The sequence below is a fragment of the Psittacula echo genome (assembly GCF_963264785.1).
Source record: "Psittacula echo genome assembly, chromosome: 4".
NCBI classification, from domain to species: domain Eukaryota; kingdom Metazoa; phylum Chordata; class Aves; order Psittaciformes; family Psittacidae; genus Psittacula; species Psittacula echo.
The window spans coordinates 81,580,399-81,596,455 of NC_137738.1; the positions used below are offsets into that span (position 1 = coordinate 81,580,399).

Here is a 16,057-nt window from a genome sequence, read left to right on the forward strand (position 1 = left end):
CGATGCACCAAGATAAAGGAATATCTTGTGCTACACACAGCACTATGAGTGGAGGGAGTGCTGTGTTCTTTGCATCTCCCTACTTAGTCTGTGTCTGAGCTGGAATAGTTCCATTTCATGGGAATCGAGGGCAAGAGAGGAAAAGAAAACGTTGCTCTGATGTGTATAGTCCATTTTCTAGGTCTGTTTTTTGATATTAGTGACAATAGAATCTAGTACATCTTTTCCTATCAATATTTTTCAGTGCATTGTACCATCAGATCATGGCACAGTAAACTTTAGTTTGACATTTTCACTGAAATAAGAGGGGAAAGCTGACTATTGTCAGATTAAAGACTAGTATATTCAGCAGAGATGTTATGCTTGATTTACTACTAATAATAAAGTATCACAAGTTTACATGGTGACTTTCAGAGCATTGTGAAAATCAGAGCTGCTGGAGTAAAAGTTGTAGTAAAGCGTTATATAAGGATTGCTGCTTGAAAGAAATAATTTTATTCATGCAGCTGTGAAGCAAATGTCACTGTAATGCAAAGTTGCAGTTTCCTTTGTACAGAAATCACAAGACACTGCTGAGACATTGTCAAAATGATTGCTTTATATAATTAGAAATAACTTAATGTTTTGTATAACCAGTACTCACAATACAGTTGGGTAATACAGTGTTCATTGAAGTACATTTTCAGTGTTAAAGAAGTAGTAACAATAACATCTTAGCTTTATGAATGTGGATTCAGTTACGCTTTGCTTTGTTTCCTTTTTGTACGTACTTTTTTATACCTGCAGTGAAAAGCCTTTCCTCCCCTTTACAGATCCCCTGTCTACCACTTCTCTCAAATGCATTGCTAAGGTTGCACAGTCTGAGCTCAGTAAGAATTGCCCACTGTTTAACTTTTAACTAGACACCCCCACACTGAATCTTGTGTGTTTGGGCAAGGCTTTTAATGTCACTCTTCCTCCAATCCCTCGTTTGTAAAACTAGAAGAATATTACTTGTTTTCGCAGCAGGGGTTTTGAATGGACTAATTAGCTAAGGCTTACAAAGTGTTCAGAGACTGGAATGATGACTAAATTTATGCTCTGCATGAAGCCTTTTTTTTTTTTTTCTCATTTAGCAGCTGTAACAAACTCAAAATGCCTGGGTTTGCTTTACTAGACTTCTTTAAATGTATGGTTGATAAGTGTGGACTTTCTGTTATGCCTAAACTATTTTCTGAGCTGCCATTTGAATACAAAGGTCTAGAATAGTGTTAGCAATAACCCGGAATAAACTTTAAAATTGAATAATATTCCAGGTTGCAATTTTGCTACTTTCTGAAATCGGATACATTTACATGTGAGTTTTTGTGCTTCTGTTGGTTCACTTATCAGCAAACTAATAAATTTGCTAGTTCTGTGCTCTGGCAATCTGTAAATGAGCTTTCTTTATCCCAAAGTTACTGTCATTTATCTGAGAAGGTAATCTGAATATACAGAGCTGTAGAATATATGCTTTACTTCCTCACTTTCTGAATTCTTGGTACATATGCTGATGCTCTCTCTGTATCTGACTTTTTCAGTGCCTCCCACCTAGCTAATAGGCAGCCTGGTGCCAACCCTTCTCATCCTCATATAGCTTTTACCGTAATTCTCTGTTTCCGGGAGAATTTCAGGATGTTTTGCAATTCTTTGTGAGTCTTGTGAACCCATCCCACTGTATGAAATCAGCTATCCATTTTTCAGCTACAGTAATCAACACAGTCTTTCTTTCACCCCATTTCAGTTTCACACCTTGTTTTACCTTCCACAACACGGCTTTAGCACTCTTTCTGGCAAAATCTGTAATTCAGAATATATGTCTGAATAACACCACACACAAAGGGCACATGAATGTACAACTGGTGTCTTCTTGTTGTCTTTTAGATGTTTTGTGTAATGACTTTTCACCCTTATCCTTTCCAACAACAGTATCTGAATTATCAAAAATTGAATAGCTTGGCATTTCTTCATTTTCTGCCGTGCATCCTCTTGCTTCCAACTTATCGTTAGAGAGCACAGTTCTCAATCCTGAGAAGGTTTTCTTTTATTCATTTTCCTGAAGTAGCTTTGACCAAATAACAATGCTATTTCATGCTTACATAATTTTTTTTAAAGTACAAAACAGAGCTTTCTGTATTTTGTTAAGTAATTTACAGCACCACAGTATCCCTATATGAGCTGCCTGCTATAATTTTCTTTCTATCTGGATGCCTGAGAAGTATCAGATGTTTTTTTGTCTTATGGGTTCTTCTAAGTTCCTTTTACAAGAGCTTGTGGAGAAGTCTTTCTGGGGGCGCTGTTTCCTCAGAAGTTCTCAAGATTTGCGCATTTAGGGATTGTTCACAGTAGGGTTGCAAAGATCATGGGGGTGTTTCAGAGAAAAGCCCACCTGAACCATGTTGTTCTCAGGAAACCATCTTTCTTTTGATAAGATGGAAGTGCTAAACAAGAAAGGGCCCAAGTCATTTTTCTGAGGCTGGGCAGGATGAATTCTTGCATACTATTCACCATTGTAAAATCCACAGCTTAACTGCCTTGACTCCTTTTTCAGTTTCTGATGGGAAGGTTCCTGGGAATTTGGTCCGCTCCAACCAAGGAACATCCCAAGACAATAGCAAAGTCAGCTGAGAGGGATGTACGTAGAATCCCACTATTTCCCATGACTTAGGAATGTTCTGTGAATGAAAACTCAGAGCACAGAAACCCCTTATGCAGCACAACTCTATTGTGATTTGATATGCTTGCCACCCAGTCTCTCAGAGGATCAAAGTAGAGACACTTTAAAGCATTCCCTGAAGCAGCCTCTGGGCACCTGGAAATGCACTACTAAGGAATTATGAGATTCGTACAATTTTTTTCTAGGGTCAGGATTATACAGCTACTGCTAGAGAATTTTGAAGATTGTTGTTCTGGGTTGAGGAAGATAAATTTAGGACATATGCCTGAAAATATCTTGTGGACATAGCCCTTACAAGCTTCTTCATGTGAGTGATAAAGAAATCTTTAGCAGGAACTTTAAAACGTTAATCATTTGAAATACTGTACAGATTTCAAAAACGTAAAGCATCCTCCCCTCTAATCACACTCACTAAACATGTGATACTTAGGTCACTGAAGGTCTTGATATTTGCAGATGCAAATTTAAATCTAGCAGTCTAAACTAAGGTGGCAATGTCATTTTAACTTGATAATGATGCTTATGTTTTAAAACAAGAGGCATGAAATTGGATTAACTTATGAACAAGAAGTTTATATCCATTGCTCTCATTGCAGTTTAATAATATTGTGGTTTCCCTTCTGGCACTGTTGTCATCTGAGGAGGTATCTATTGAAAGCATTTATTTAAAGTTTTAATGATATAAATCCTTTGGAATAAAATGGACAACTAAAAATTCGGTAACTGAGAATCTTCCTGCCCATTTGTAATGTCATGCCCGAGTCCAAAAAGCACCTTCATTGGACAGGACCACTATAAACGAAATACCTTTCGTAAACTGTCATGTTCTCATTTCTTCCTCCTTTTCCCTGGTTTTTAGAGGAACCAGCATTCTTAGTAGAAGTGTTGTGCTTCTTATGCTGTGTCAGGCCACTTTAGAAAGATAACAGAGATAGTAGGACTTGCTAGCAAGGTGCATCCGGTACGTTATAAGCTATATTAATTATATATGACCTGCCTCACTGTTGTTTTATCCGAATCCTTTTTCTCCCTTGCACTGTTCAGAGCACTCAAGGCTTTAGTTATCAGCTACTATTTCTGTCTTAGTTATTCCCGAGGCTGGGGACTCTAGTAGACAAGCTTTGCCGGTTTCTGCTGCAGAAGGTTGAAGAAGCAGCTCCTGCCTCCACTTCAAAAGGTTGAAACTGCCATAGCAAAGATGAAGGAAAGAAGGAGTGTGCCTGTTCTCAGATGCTATGGTTCACAGCCTGGTGCATATACTGCCTTGTGTATTACCTGGAAATGATGGTGATTTATGTTTTTGATGCTAGGTCATGAACGGCAGTATCTGAGAGATCAGTACGCTTGGACTTCTGTTGTTACTACCAGAAAAGCAGAAACATTAGGTAGAAGGTTAAAGGGGAGGCTTAAAATCTGTAACTTCCTAAAGCACCACAATTAAATTAGGATAACACTATCTGCTAAAGGCATTAGGCAAGAGTTAGGAAGGTTAATCTATACCTTGTCACCGACACAAAAAGGGAAGACATAAGTGAACTCCACTCACACTCCTGCTACTACACAGGAAAAGCTTGCAAGGCTGATTACTGCATGTGCTGCCATTGAGGCAAGGAGTGTCCTGTCTTCACCAAAAATTTTCATATGTGTACATTTTCTCTAACTACTACATTTTGTAGTGCATATTGTACTCCAGCGTTAAGGGCTTGCTTACCTGTAAGCAACTGATACTTGGTTTTAAAATAACTTCGTCTTCAATTAAAATTGAAGAACATTAACTTTTTCGTGTAATTCCTTTTAACGCAAAGTATCATTTAAGTTGTAACATGTTGCCACAATGATTTAACTACTTCACAAATAATTCCCTGCTAATCGCTCAGTATGAAAGCTTTGCAGTTGTGATAACAGTTAGTTTACTAAGTAGTGCTCTACACAGACAGCACTTTATAAACAAATTCCTTATAGGACCAACATCTAAAAATGTACAGTAATGTTCCACTACTTTTTTATTATCTTGCTTATTTTTTAATTTTGTGTTTGTACTGAGGAGTGTATTATATAGTAATTTGGGGGGGGGTTAATAACAATGATTGTTTCTGCTGAACAAATAAAGTAAAAGTAAAAATAAATATATAGTGATGAAATTTGAGGAAGAAAGAATGTATGGAGGGTTCAAACATCAGGAATTCTGATAAATAGGTTGATTGAACAGATGTTATTTAGGAGCCACAAATTCTCATGCTTCATTACAAGACATAAGCATGTTTATTTCATGGAGGAACTCAAGTAACTACCATCCTAGTGTGAAATAAATTGTCTATTGATTAATCTATGACAGTGATAAAGCCAGATGGAGCCATACTACAGTGTATACAGAGTAATATTTGTATATTTTGAAAAAGCAGCAATTCTTAGCAATTGCTCTGAAGGCAAAGATAAGAGCTTTGTTCAGCTCTCTCAAGTCCAAGTTCTTTCTCATTTTTATTGTTAACTTTGGTGTTGTAGGTCATTGGTCCTAATATTCATTATGTTCAGGGTGCTAATGGGTTCTTTACCCTATTTTCTTTTTTCTAGCCTAGTCTTAAAATGTAGGAAATCAGATTCTCAAATAAGGTAGTGATAGATAACGCGGATGTAAAAGACAGGTTGATTCTTCTCATTAGTGTTTGACTTCACACAGCTTGTGACTGTGAAGATCATTGCTAACATTAATTATAAAGCCTTACTAATGTGCACTGATTGTGCATTTATATCATCTCAGCACATGTATTTTGTATCTGGTAGAAAATATCATTGGCAACATACCAAAGAAAACTTTCTTTGGTTTCTAAGTCTTGGAGCATCTTAGCGTTGATTAGACATCTCAGAGGCAACAGGACACAGATTGTGCCAATGTGGTGGAGTTTTTCTGCTGTGCCTCTACAGAGCACCTGACAGGCAAGTTAGCACATGCCCTGTGCGTCTCCACTAGCATAGGATCAGGAGTGCTGTTATGAATCAGATTTTCCAGTTGTCTCCATTTATTGGTCTTCTTTTCACAGCACTGAGTGGGCTCAAAGTACAGGACTTCTTGTTCGAAAATAAACCAGAAGACACTTTCCCACTGTTTGTGAGAATTCAGTTCAGAGGCTCAAACTAGGGCCTGTCTGAAATGGAAAGTCTCTGAAAGCCATATAGTGTGAATATCAGGTCCTCAGCATCAGCTGTTTCACTCTGCAAATCATTCCTATTTGTATGCACTGTGTGCCAATATTGCTATAGCACCTGAGTCCTGGTGCCTCTCCAGCTGTCCAGGCTAACAACCTTGCTATGTGTGCCATGCTTCTGTCCCTGCTGTCCTTGTTTCAGCCTGCATGACCACCTTTATTCTGGGCCGATAGAGGCATCTGGTCATTCCCTGGGTATGGAACAGGCAGGCACCCAGCCCTGGAACTCAGAAGTGATCCTGAGTCTTCCTGTACAGTGCTGTTTTTCTTTCACCAGAAACAGGAGTCATTGAAGACTTCTACTGCATATGGACAGAAGATATACCAAATAAATTGCCCTCTTTTAATCTTCTATTTCAGTCATTCCTATACTTACTAGAGTATCAGAGATCCAGTTCCTACTCTGTGGGATGGAATGAACTGTCAAAAGCAGTTCCTTGATTTTCTGCAAAATTTAATCAATTCTTTTACTGAAGGAATCACCTTAGCTGTCTCCCAAATAGTATTCATTCCCTTAGAAGAGATTTATGATTTTCATAAGAGCATGATTTTGAAGTTCTGCAGGAAAAGGAGCACATTTTGAATTGGCTATGACAGCTACTGTGGGGATGATACTGAAGTTATTGCTGTTTTGTCAAATCAGTGTTTTAATTAGGCTATAATTCTTTAGAAAGTTCCATATTTAAATCTGTCACATTCTTTTAACTGACTGTATATCCTGAAACTTTTGTACTTCAGTTATTCTGCTACAACGCTGAAAAAAGTCCACATGTAGCATGAGAAAAGAGAGTGCTTTTAATTTATAGCGACTTGTTGTGCTTCCTCTATGACTCCTGAATTATAAATCATTTTCTATGACAGAATAAGAATAAGTAAATCATGCAAAACTTTCTTATGTAGTATTTCAAATGGCAATTTCACTGCCTTTCACTATGGGAACCGTAGAGTGGAGAATCCAAGACAGAAGTCCTGTAATAGTGATGTGCATGTATTGTTGGCTATGTATGTAATTCCAGACACAGTATAACACTGCACGTTTCATGTTCACTGTAAAATGATAGAAAAATAATTTACTGAAAATAAGAGAAAGATAAAACTCTCTCCACACTGTCACATTCACACTCTCCTCACAGCAGCATTGATACCAGTCTGTCTCCTGTTGCACTTTCTCGACTACTACCTGTGTGCTCTGATGCTGCTCCTTCCCTGTCTGAGGCAGATGTTCACTGCAACAGTGGCTGAAGCTTTTTAAGAAATCTTCTCCAGTAGCCACTGCTCCTCTTGCTCCCATTACTTTACCCCCAGGGAGAGCTGGCAGAGTGGATGAGCACTCCTCATCTACTCCAGTGCTAAATCAGCTGTAGGATTTCTGTGATTCTCCACTACCAGTTTAAGCCAGGGCAGCTCACAATACTAAAGCATATTTGGAGTACCCATGCAGTCTAATTTTTTAGCCCTCCTGAAGAGAAGGGGCTGTCAAACATAGGGACAATAGTTTTTTAGAACAGTTGCAGCTAATTTCAGAAAATAGGTTATTAAATCACAAGGTTTTCCTAATATTTCTAGTTTTGAAACCATATATACTATATAAGCAGTAGGTTTAGTGAAATAAGTGGGGTTTAGCATGGTACAAGTAAGCATAGTGGGTTTGAGCCTGTGTTTTGAAAACATTTTTGTCTTCTGACAAGATTCCATATTTCAAATAAGAAAGGTGCCATTTGTGGTTTGAAGGATAGCCACTTCAGCTATTCTCACAAAATTGTTAAATACATTGATACACAGGCAGAACATCCTGTGTGTGTTTCAGGCTTTGCAGACAAGCAAAAGAGGAGAAGAGCAAAAAAAGAAGAAGTAGATGTTCGCCTTAAAAAAACAAAGACAAAACTTGTTCCTGACTTTTGTCTAACGTAATGCTTCTCCAGTTATAGCACAAGAAAAGAGCAGCTGTCTTCTGTGTGAATTTATGGGGTGAAAGCCTGGCTTTGCTAATGTTAGTTGAACTTCAGTCATCAGCTTGTGTAGGGCAAAGTTTCCAACCATTGCTTAATACTTTGTCTCCACCCATCTTTTCATGGAGAGAGAAGTTTGAAGGCTTACTAGAAGAAAATAATCCTCACTGTTCTCATTTTAAAGTTAAATGTCTGGTTTCTATTGGTTCTTCTGCTCAGCACATCTATAGCACTTTTCTCTTACTGCTCAGGCAATTAATCATATGTCAGAACACCCTAGGGAGGTAGGTATTCCTGTCTCATTCTACCACTGAGGAAGCCATACCACGAAATATTAAACAATTATCCAGGGGCACTGAGGAGGCAAGGAGTAGAGCTACTAATCACAATTCCCAAATTCCACTTACACTCCATCTCTACTGTGGTGTGCTCTCTCCAAGTATATGCAGTATAATGACCTTGCAAAGAAGAGGGGTTTTTTTCCTCATGGGAACGAAAATTATTTTATTCTGAACTAAAAGCAGTTTCTATGTTTTTAATACCACTGAAAGCTAATAAATAAAATTATACCATTATCTTAATTGCTGTTATGTACTTCTTAACGATCTAAACAGAATAGCTCTTTTTATCTCTTCTTGGCCACCTGTCCCAAAATAATTGACCAAAGATTAATAAAATCGTGCCCAAAAATTGTGGGCAAGATTCAGATGTTAAATAAGTTACCAGGAAGAAGTGATAAGGTCTTTACTATTACAGAGTGTAAGCAATTAATATAAATGTAAAATTATTAGGAAACAACATATTCATATGCAAATCACATACTGTTAATGTATATATTTCATTTTAAAGCATCTGTTCATATGATCTGTGCTTTAATTACTTGTATTGTTGCCCAGTTCTGGAAAATTCCATGACAAGGATGCAGAGTGCAGACTGAAGAGTAGAAAAAAAAGTGCTCTGAATATGCACTTTTCTCAACTTTTGTACTAGAAGGCATTTTTTATGTGATGATATCCACTGCTTGGGAAAGGATAGATGGACCACTATAAATTTTCCTGTGCTTTCAGTACTACATAGGTAAAGTAGTAAGACAAACAAGTTCATTATAGTTCAACAACTATTAAAATTACACGATTTCGTGACCCCACATTCAAAGGAATTTTGCTGGTTAAAAACTGGGACCTTTTTTTCATTTTGACTCTCCAGTAAGAAGAAAATCTAACTTAAATCCTGTATTTAAACAGTAAATCAGAGCTACTGAGTCTACTAGGAATTGATCAAACAATAATCTTTAAAGATAGTCTCAGCTACTAGATCAATAATGTCTATAAAAGATACTGGAAGTATTTATATAATTCAAAGAACGCAGTAACTAAAGAGTCAATCTGAATTTCAAAAAGTAGTGCAAAAATGCTAACATATAATTTCGATCAATCATAAACCAGGGGTGCTGATTGCCTGTGATAATAACAATTACTTTATGTATCCTAAAGGTGAGCTTCAAGTATCAATTCACAGGGAGCATACAGCAAATTGAAAGAAGTATCCAGGGTAATTAAAGAGGCTATGCTCATGACTTCACATTTCTTATTAAGGTAGCCACCAAAAAATTTGCTACGACACTCATTAGTGCACCTAAAATAATCCTAATGTCCAAGCATACTCAGATTCCTCAGCTATAAAGAATCATGCTGCCATAACTTACAACTTTAGTATCTGAAAGCAAAGCATACAATATGTCTTCTTAGCTGAGAATGGCAACATCTGAGAGATGTTTCAAGTGGGCAATAACACCGAATTCCTGGAAAAACTGGACCCCTGACTGTCAGTTATTAAGCTGCCTGCGTGGATTTCTTTTCAGTCACTGGGGACAGTCAAAAGTGAAAAAGACAGGGTGTAAGAAGATAATAATGGATGGCAGACTGGATGTCACTGAGGGAGCAGGAAGGTTGGACTCCACAGGGTTTCTTTGCGCAGGAGTCAGAAGGAGGGAAATGAATCCGCCTTAAACCACGATGATTGCCCTGCACATCTCTTCAGCTCCTGGACATGCTGATTCACAGACTCACTAGTGGTTCTCCCAGTTACTTATCTCTCTCCAAGGCTATAGCTCTTACCTGCTCTTCACCTGAAATTCCTCTCAGTTTCCATTTCATTAACACTTCATTTTACTAAGCTAAAAATGTCCAGGCTCTCTTTCCTCTTTCGTTCCCATTTTGGCACAGTGTCTCAGAGAAAACCCAGATTCCACTGTTTTTACATGTTCTGAAACACAAAGCAAATCAGCCTGGGAGTCAAAAAGGCTGAAGAGTCTTTTGAGCCTTCTGCTACCTAAACAGCTGCCCAAATATCTGTGTGACTACTGAGGTAGTCTGTATGGCTTTAGTCTTTTAAGACTATTCCTAAAGATAGATTCCTTTGTCAAGAGCCCCCCTAGATGCTGAAAGAAAAATATTACCGTCGAGTACTGGAACGGAGATATGAAAGAGCAACTTTCCACATCAAGAAAACTAGCATGCAGATAGATTGCTCATCATCAAAAATCTGTGTAGGAAAACCTACTAATAATCTGATTTCTTTTTTGGTGTGGCTGCATCTTGTAATTTTTTGCCATTGTGTGATTCAGAGACTCTTCATAGTGTTGCTCCATGTCATCTTGCTTTCTCCATAATAAATATATAATCCTTTCCTACAGTATGAGAGGCCAGTGTTTTCCCAGTAAAAGTTGTAATCCCAAAACTTTCGTTTGTGTATTACCTATGGATTCATATTTTGATGGTGGCATTACCAAACAGATATAAATAAGATGTGACCATCGTCCTTCTTTGTTAAAGTTCGAAATCAAGCAAATAGGTCCACCATGTTACTGGAAAAAGAGCATTAGAGACTTGTACTACAAATTACATTTCCATTCTTGTTCTGTACCAGAAACTGTTACAGCCACAGCAGCAATTTACTTTAAGAATACTCTTAGTCAAGGAAAAACAGCTTCTTCCAACGGGTAACATACAGTCATTTCCTATTATATGAGTATTGCCAGAAAGACTGTACCTTTCACCTTTATATCAAGGTGTTTCGGTCCAGAGGTGGGGTAGGGGACTCAAATGGAACAAGAAATTGGTTTGTCCTTGTGTTGTACATTTAGTGAGTATTTTTACTACTTTAGTGACTTTCATTTATATAAATAAAGCTTCTCCTTTTTTATCTAAATCTTACTTATCCCCAGGGCCTCTCTGAAAATGCAGTGACACTTCAGGAAAAGGTAATTGAACCTGAAGCACTTTTACAGCAAACATACCATTTTTTAAAGGGTGTAATGAAACATACTGCAAAGGCAGGTTTTTTGAATTTACTATATGGAAACTGATTGCCTGTAGGAATGAGTAACCTGAGGATTTAGGACTATATCATATTGGCTGTCACTTCTTTAACCCTCTAGGCAATAGCTTTCTACTGTAGACTTTGGTTTCTTATGGCTGTAAAACCCTTGATATTCAACAAGAGAACATGCTGAGCAGCTTAAAGAAAAAGAAAATAAATGGAGTGCACAAAAAAAATCACAACAGGAATGTTTCTTGTTCCATAGCAAGACCAGCTGGTACCAAATCTTCTCCAGAGATGTCCACTGCAAATACATGTTAGCCTGAGCCTCTGTTCAGCTCTGCAGCTCTCCTCAAGTGTTCCCCTCACACTCCAGGGCAACAAAATAAGAAAATGTAGTTGCAGAGATGACGTCTTGCAGAGAAGAAATAACTTTCAGAATTTTAACAGGTTTTTTATGTTTTATATTTTCGTTTTTCTGTTTTCATAAGGCATTATCTTTTCACAAAAGCAAACTTTGATAGCCATTTTAAACATTTGGGATTTTATTCTAGAGTCAGATAATTATTTTCTTACTGGCCACGGAAGTCAGCAGTGATTAGCAAAAACAAGATACCAACAACAAAATTATGCCTAATAAAAACCAACAGGCTCATTAACTAAAATGTTTCCATTTCATCAAACTTCTTTTCTGTTACTTCTGCTCACTCCTGGAGTCTTTGGAATATAGGTCATTTTTTTGCAGTTGTAGATCTGTAGCAACATTAGATACTCCAATTAGTGAGGTAAAAAATTGACAGGTATTCAGATTTTTTTTAAGGGGGCCACTGTGGTTCTTTTCCTGCTAAATGAAAGTCCATATATATTGAATTCCATTTCTTCAGGAAGAACTTTTAAAAGTCTGTAAATGTTATTTAAGAAATTAAAATAGGCAGCAGCAACTTTTAAATTTCAAAGGTGAATGGCCAGAAATAATAATTCTTAACATAAGCAATGTTTTTATTCCTTTTTAAAATGAAGTTTGGAAAATAAGGAGGTCAGTAGGTATATAATACTTTATTTACACTAGCAGAGTAGCCAGTACATTATTGATATCTGAATATCATAAACCAAAACTGGAAAGAAATCTGCATAACAACACATTAAACACTCGTTGACAGCTCTGATGTGATTGAAAGGGCAAATTCACTCTTTGGTTTTGGGAAATACAGTTGATTTCACTAAAGGAGTAGCTGAAATGAGCAAATTAGTGGGCCAGTAACACCTGTACCCAGAGGAGCAAATGAAAATCATCAGAAGATAAGAGGAAGGAAATAAGCATCCTCTCCAACCTGCATTTGAGCCCATTCACAGTTCAACATGATGCCACCATGTGATAATACTGTATGTGCCTGCAGAGCTTCTCTATACTAAATATCAGTAGCATTGTAATTTTCCACCCATACAACATTTAAAAAGAGTTCAGTTTCCCTACCATGGCCAGGAGACCGCACTCTCCTTTACCTAGGCAGACTTCCTGACCTGCAGAGAAAAGAATTCCCATGTGGGTGGACAGTATGTGGTCCTTTCCATGCTGGGTAACATTCCAATTTTGCAAAGTTTCTGCTAATAGAATGTGGGTTGTAACTTATTTACTCACATACTTCCTGTGTTAGGGCTAAAAGTGTGATATGACTGACAGCAAAATATATTTTATTGTAAAGGTTTTGGAAACAGTAAACTGAAAATGTAGTATCGGCACACCACTCCATACAGGTAGCTAATATGTCACCATATTGCTCCAAAATTTATTTGGACTATTACACATGCCTATAAAAAGAAAAATCCAAACAAGTTTTTCTGTTCTTGTATCAATGATATCACTATTGTGTATTTGGAATTCTATACTATTACCAATAGACACATTAATCAAGATGCAGAAGAGAAATAAAAACCTCTGTATGTATTAGTTTCACTGGGGAGTCTTGTCATTTCAAGTTCATCCTAACCAAATGATATGAAGAAACTATTTAAGGAGAAACTAGTGAAGATTGAACTTTAGTAAGTTATCTATAGCAAATGAGACCAAGGAAATCAAAACATGGACTTTTTACTGAACTCTTGTTCTGCTCTAAAAGGCATATCCTTGAAGCCTTTGCTTGAGAGGAAAATGTTACTGTCACTCTAAAAGCTTGCTTTAATAAAAGAAAATCTTTGACATGTCTTAATAGAGATATTTTTTTTCCAGTTCCCTTTTATATTTAATGCAATCATTCCATTAATCAAGTAGCTGACGATGCAATGAAATGTAGTTTAGCCTTCATTGAAATGTGTGAAATGTTGATTTTTAATATTCTCATATGCTAGCCTATGTATTTTATTCTGCATAGAAAGCTCTATTCTCATTTAGGTAATTCTGTTAAAAAACTGAACAAAATCTTTCAGTGCTTTGACTGAATTGGAACAAACACTATTTAAAAGTTAGGAATCTGTTACTGCTTTCTGGCAGTGACCTGACGCTTGAAAGCCCAATCTCTCCTTCCAGTAGCGTGAATGAAATACAAGAAAAAAAGAAAAATCAACTGAAGTTGGATTTACTGTACAGGTACATCAGGAATCAGAACTAAAGAACATCTCTGCTTGGCCTAACAGAAAATAAATTAGAAAGTTGCATGTAACATGAAAAATGTAGTAAAAATATGTTCTTCTTGGCTATGTGAAATGAATATTTTTGTCCCTGCTCACCATAGCTAATATGTCCCATATTGTCTCACAGCTTATCCCCTTATACCTGGCAGTTCAGCAGGTTTCACATTTATATTCTATATAGATTAATTTTATTGACGTTGCTGAGTCAGGAGTACTCATTTCAATACTTTCTGGCTGAATGGGGTAGCAAAAGTCTAAACCAAGACCAGAGCAAGGAAAATGTCTTCTGAAATGTTGATTTATTCAACAGGCACTTACAAAATTTTTGCATGGATCAAAACATAAAAATTATGTATCTCTTAAAAATTAGATACACATGGATTTTTAAATTTATGGGGGAAGAACTTACAATGTTTCAAATCTGCAGCAGTAGTTTGAGAGTGGATGGTTCAGTTTATTACTCTGTTACTAAAAGATATACTATAGCCCCACTTCAGACTTAGGAAAAAGGATCTATTTTACTATAGTGATCAGCTTGTTTTGTTTTGATAGCAACAACAAGTGTATGGTTTTGTCATCAATTTGTAGCTTCCTTTTCCCTTCCCACTGGTTTCAAGTCACCTTTCAATCTTTTAAACTCCTCTCTTCGATCTCTGGTTTTTATGCACTTTAAAAACTATTCTTTTTTGTCCCAGTATCAGAAGGCCTGATCCTTACTTTTGTGTTTTACAGACATTAATATCCTAAGGACACATGTGATACAAACATGATGATCCCTAATAAAACACAATAATACAGAAAATAACATTTGCCACACTGGTTTCTAAATAATTTCTATATTTCATTACAAAGACATAGACAGAATATCGTATAACTTTAGGGGGGTATGTAGAAATTTTGAAACTTCCTTGTGAAGTTGCATTCTGTGACTATTGTAACAGGAGTAATACTGTACTATGATGTGATGTAAGCTAGATGATTTCTGCATTTCAGTTTTAATCACTGTGTAATCAGTTGAAGTCAGTGGAAGACAAGACCAGAAATTGTTTGAGAATACAAATGATCTGATATGAGTTCAAGTTTGGGGTTCAACCACTGGACCACAATTGTAGGTAGTTTCCTGTTTGATGCTTTGGAATATTTAACTTCCAGAAATACCTTGTCTGTGGGGAGAGAGGAAAAAAAAATTGTACAAGTTTTGTAAAAACTGAACTAGCCTTCCCAAGTGTATTACATTCACAAAATTTGAAAAAGCATTTGAAAGATAATACAAAGTAAAAACTATTTTGCAAAACTCTTTCACTTAATGCAGTAACATCATTTATTCATATTGTTTTTCGTCCATTATTTTCTTCCTTTTGGTCTCAAATGGAAGTAAAATATCGAATGTATTTCTATTATCTTTTCATGATTCAACTCCTCATCTTATGAATATACCAACTGCATTAAATGTTATTCATATTGGTGCTTTAACTTAAATGCTTGAAGCTCAAAACATCAAATAAATTCTCAGCTGGCAGCTCAGTGCAGTGATTTTTCCAGAGCTGACTTTACTGCCACCACAGTAGGTATTCATTCTCAGCTGAAAGTGAAGGAGTAAGCCTTTTTTCATCCTGAGATAGACAGGTTGCCTGTGTAGAGAAGTAGGTGGTTAGTTTTCTGTAAGTTTTTATGGCAGGATAAAGAAATGCATCATGGCACTGTCCTCATTTTATTTTTCTAAAGCTTTCAGCCAAAACGCTTGAGAATTTTGTCAGCCATTAGCAGTGGCATCACTCTGTTCCTTCAAGTTTAGATATTTACAAAGCATGTTTTTTCTCTTCTGTTTTTAGCACAAGAAGAATGGGCTACAACCCGTTCCAGCCTAAAGGCGCCACCTCCAAGGTCAGCCAGAGGGGGTTACAGGGAACACCCCTATGGTAGATATTGAAGGTCCTCCTCATCTGTGACCTCATCTCAAAGACAATTAATGTGGTCTCCACATAAACAGCAACAAGACAAGTAATAGTCCATTTCTTTTCTATCCTAGGGATTACTGCTTATTATTATCCTATGTACTACTTGTATTTCCTATAACATTGGAGTGACATTGACATTAGTATTATTTTATAACACGGACTTAAAAAAAACAGAGACAACAACCTTTGGCAAGCATTGTCTATAAACCATTCAAAGATGATGTTCTGTTGGTTGTATTCATTGCTGTGTGTAACTTAAAAAGCATGACCCTGTTACAGATCTTGAGTCTCTACATACTAGCT

At 36.8% G+C, this 16,057-nt stretch overlaps 1 protein-coding gene across 1 annotated transcript in view; it reads left to right on the forward strand.

Moving 5' to 3' along the window:
• Positions 1–15,726, forward strand: part of KHDRBS2 (KH RNA binding domain containing, signal transduction associated 2) — a gene marked incomplete at both ends in the record, with an annotated part of 351,174 nt that extends 335,448 nt beyond the window's left edge. Inside the window, one exon of the mRNA XM_080615761.1 lies at positions 15,629–15,726. Within this exon, the coding sequence (XP_080471887.1) occupies positions 15,629–15,726 (98 nt within the window). The remainder of the gene's footprint in view (positions 1–15,628) is intronic.
• Positions 15,727–16,057: the final 331 nt, after the last annotated feature.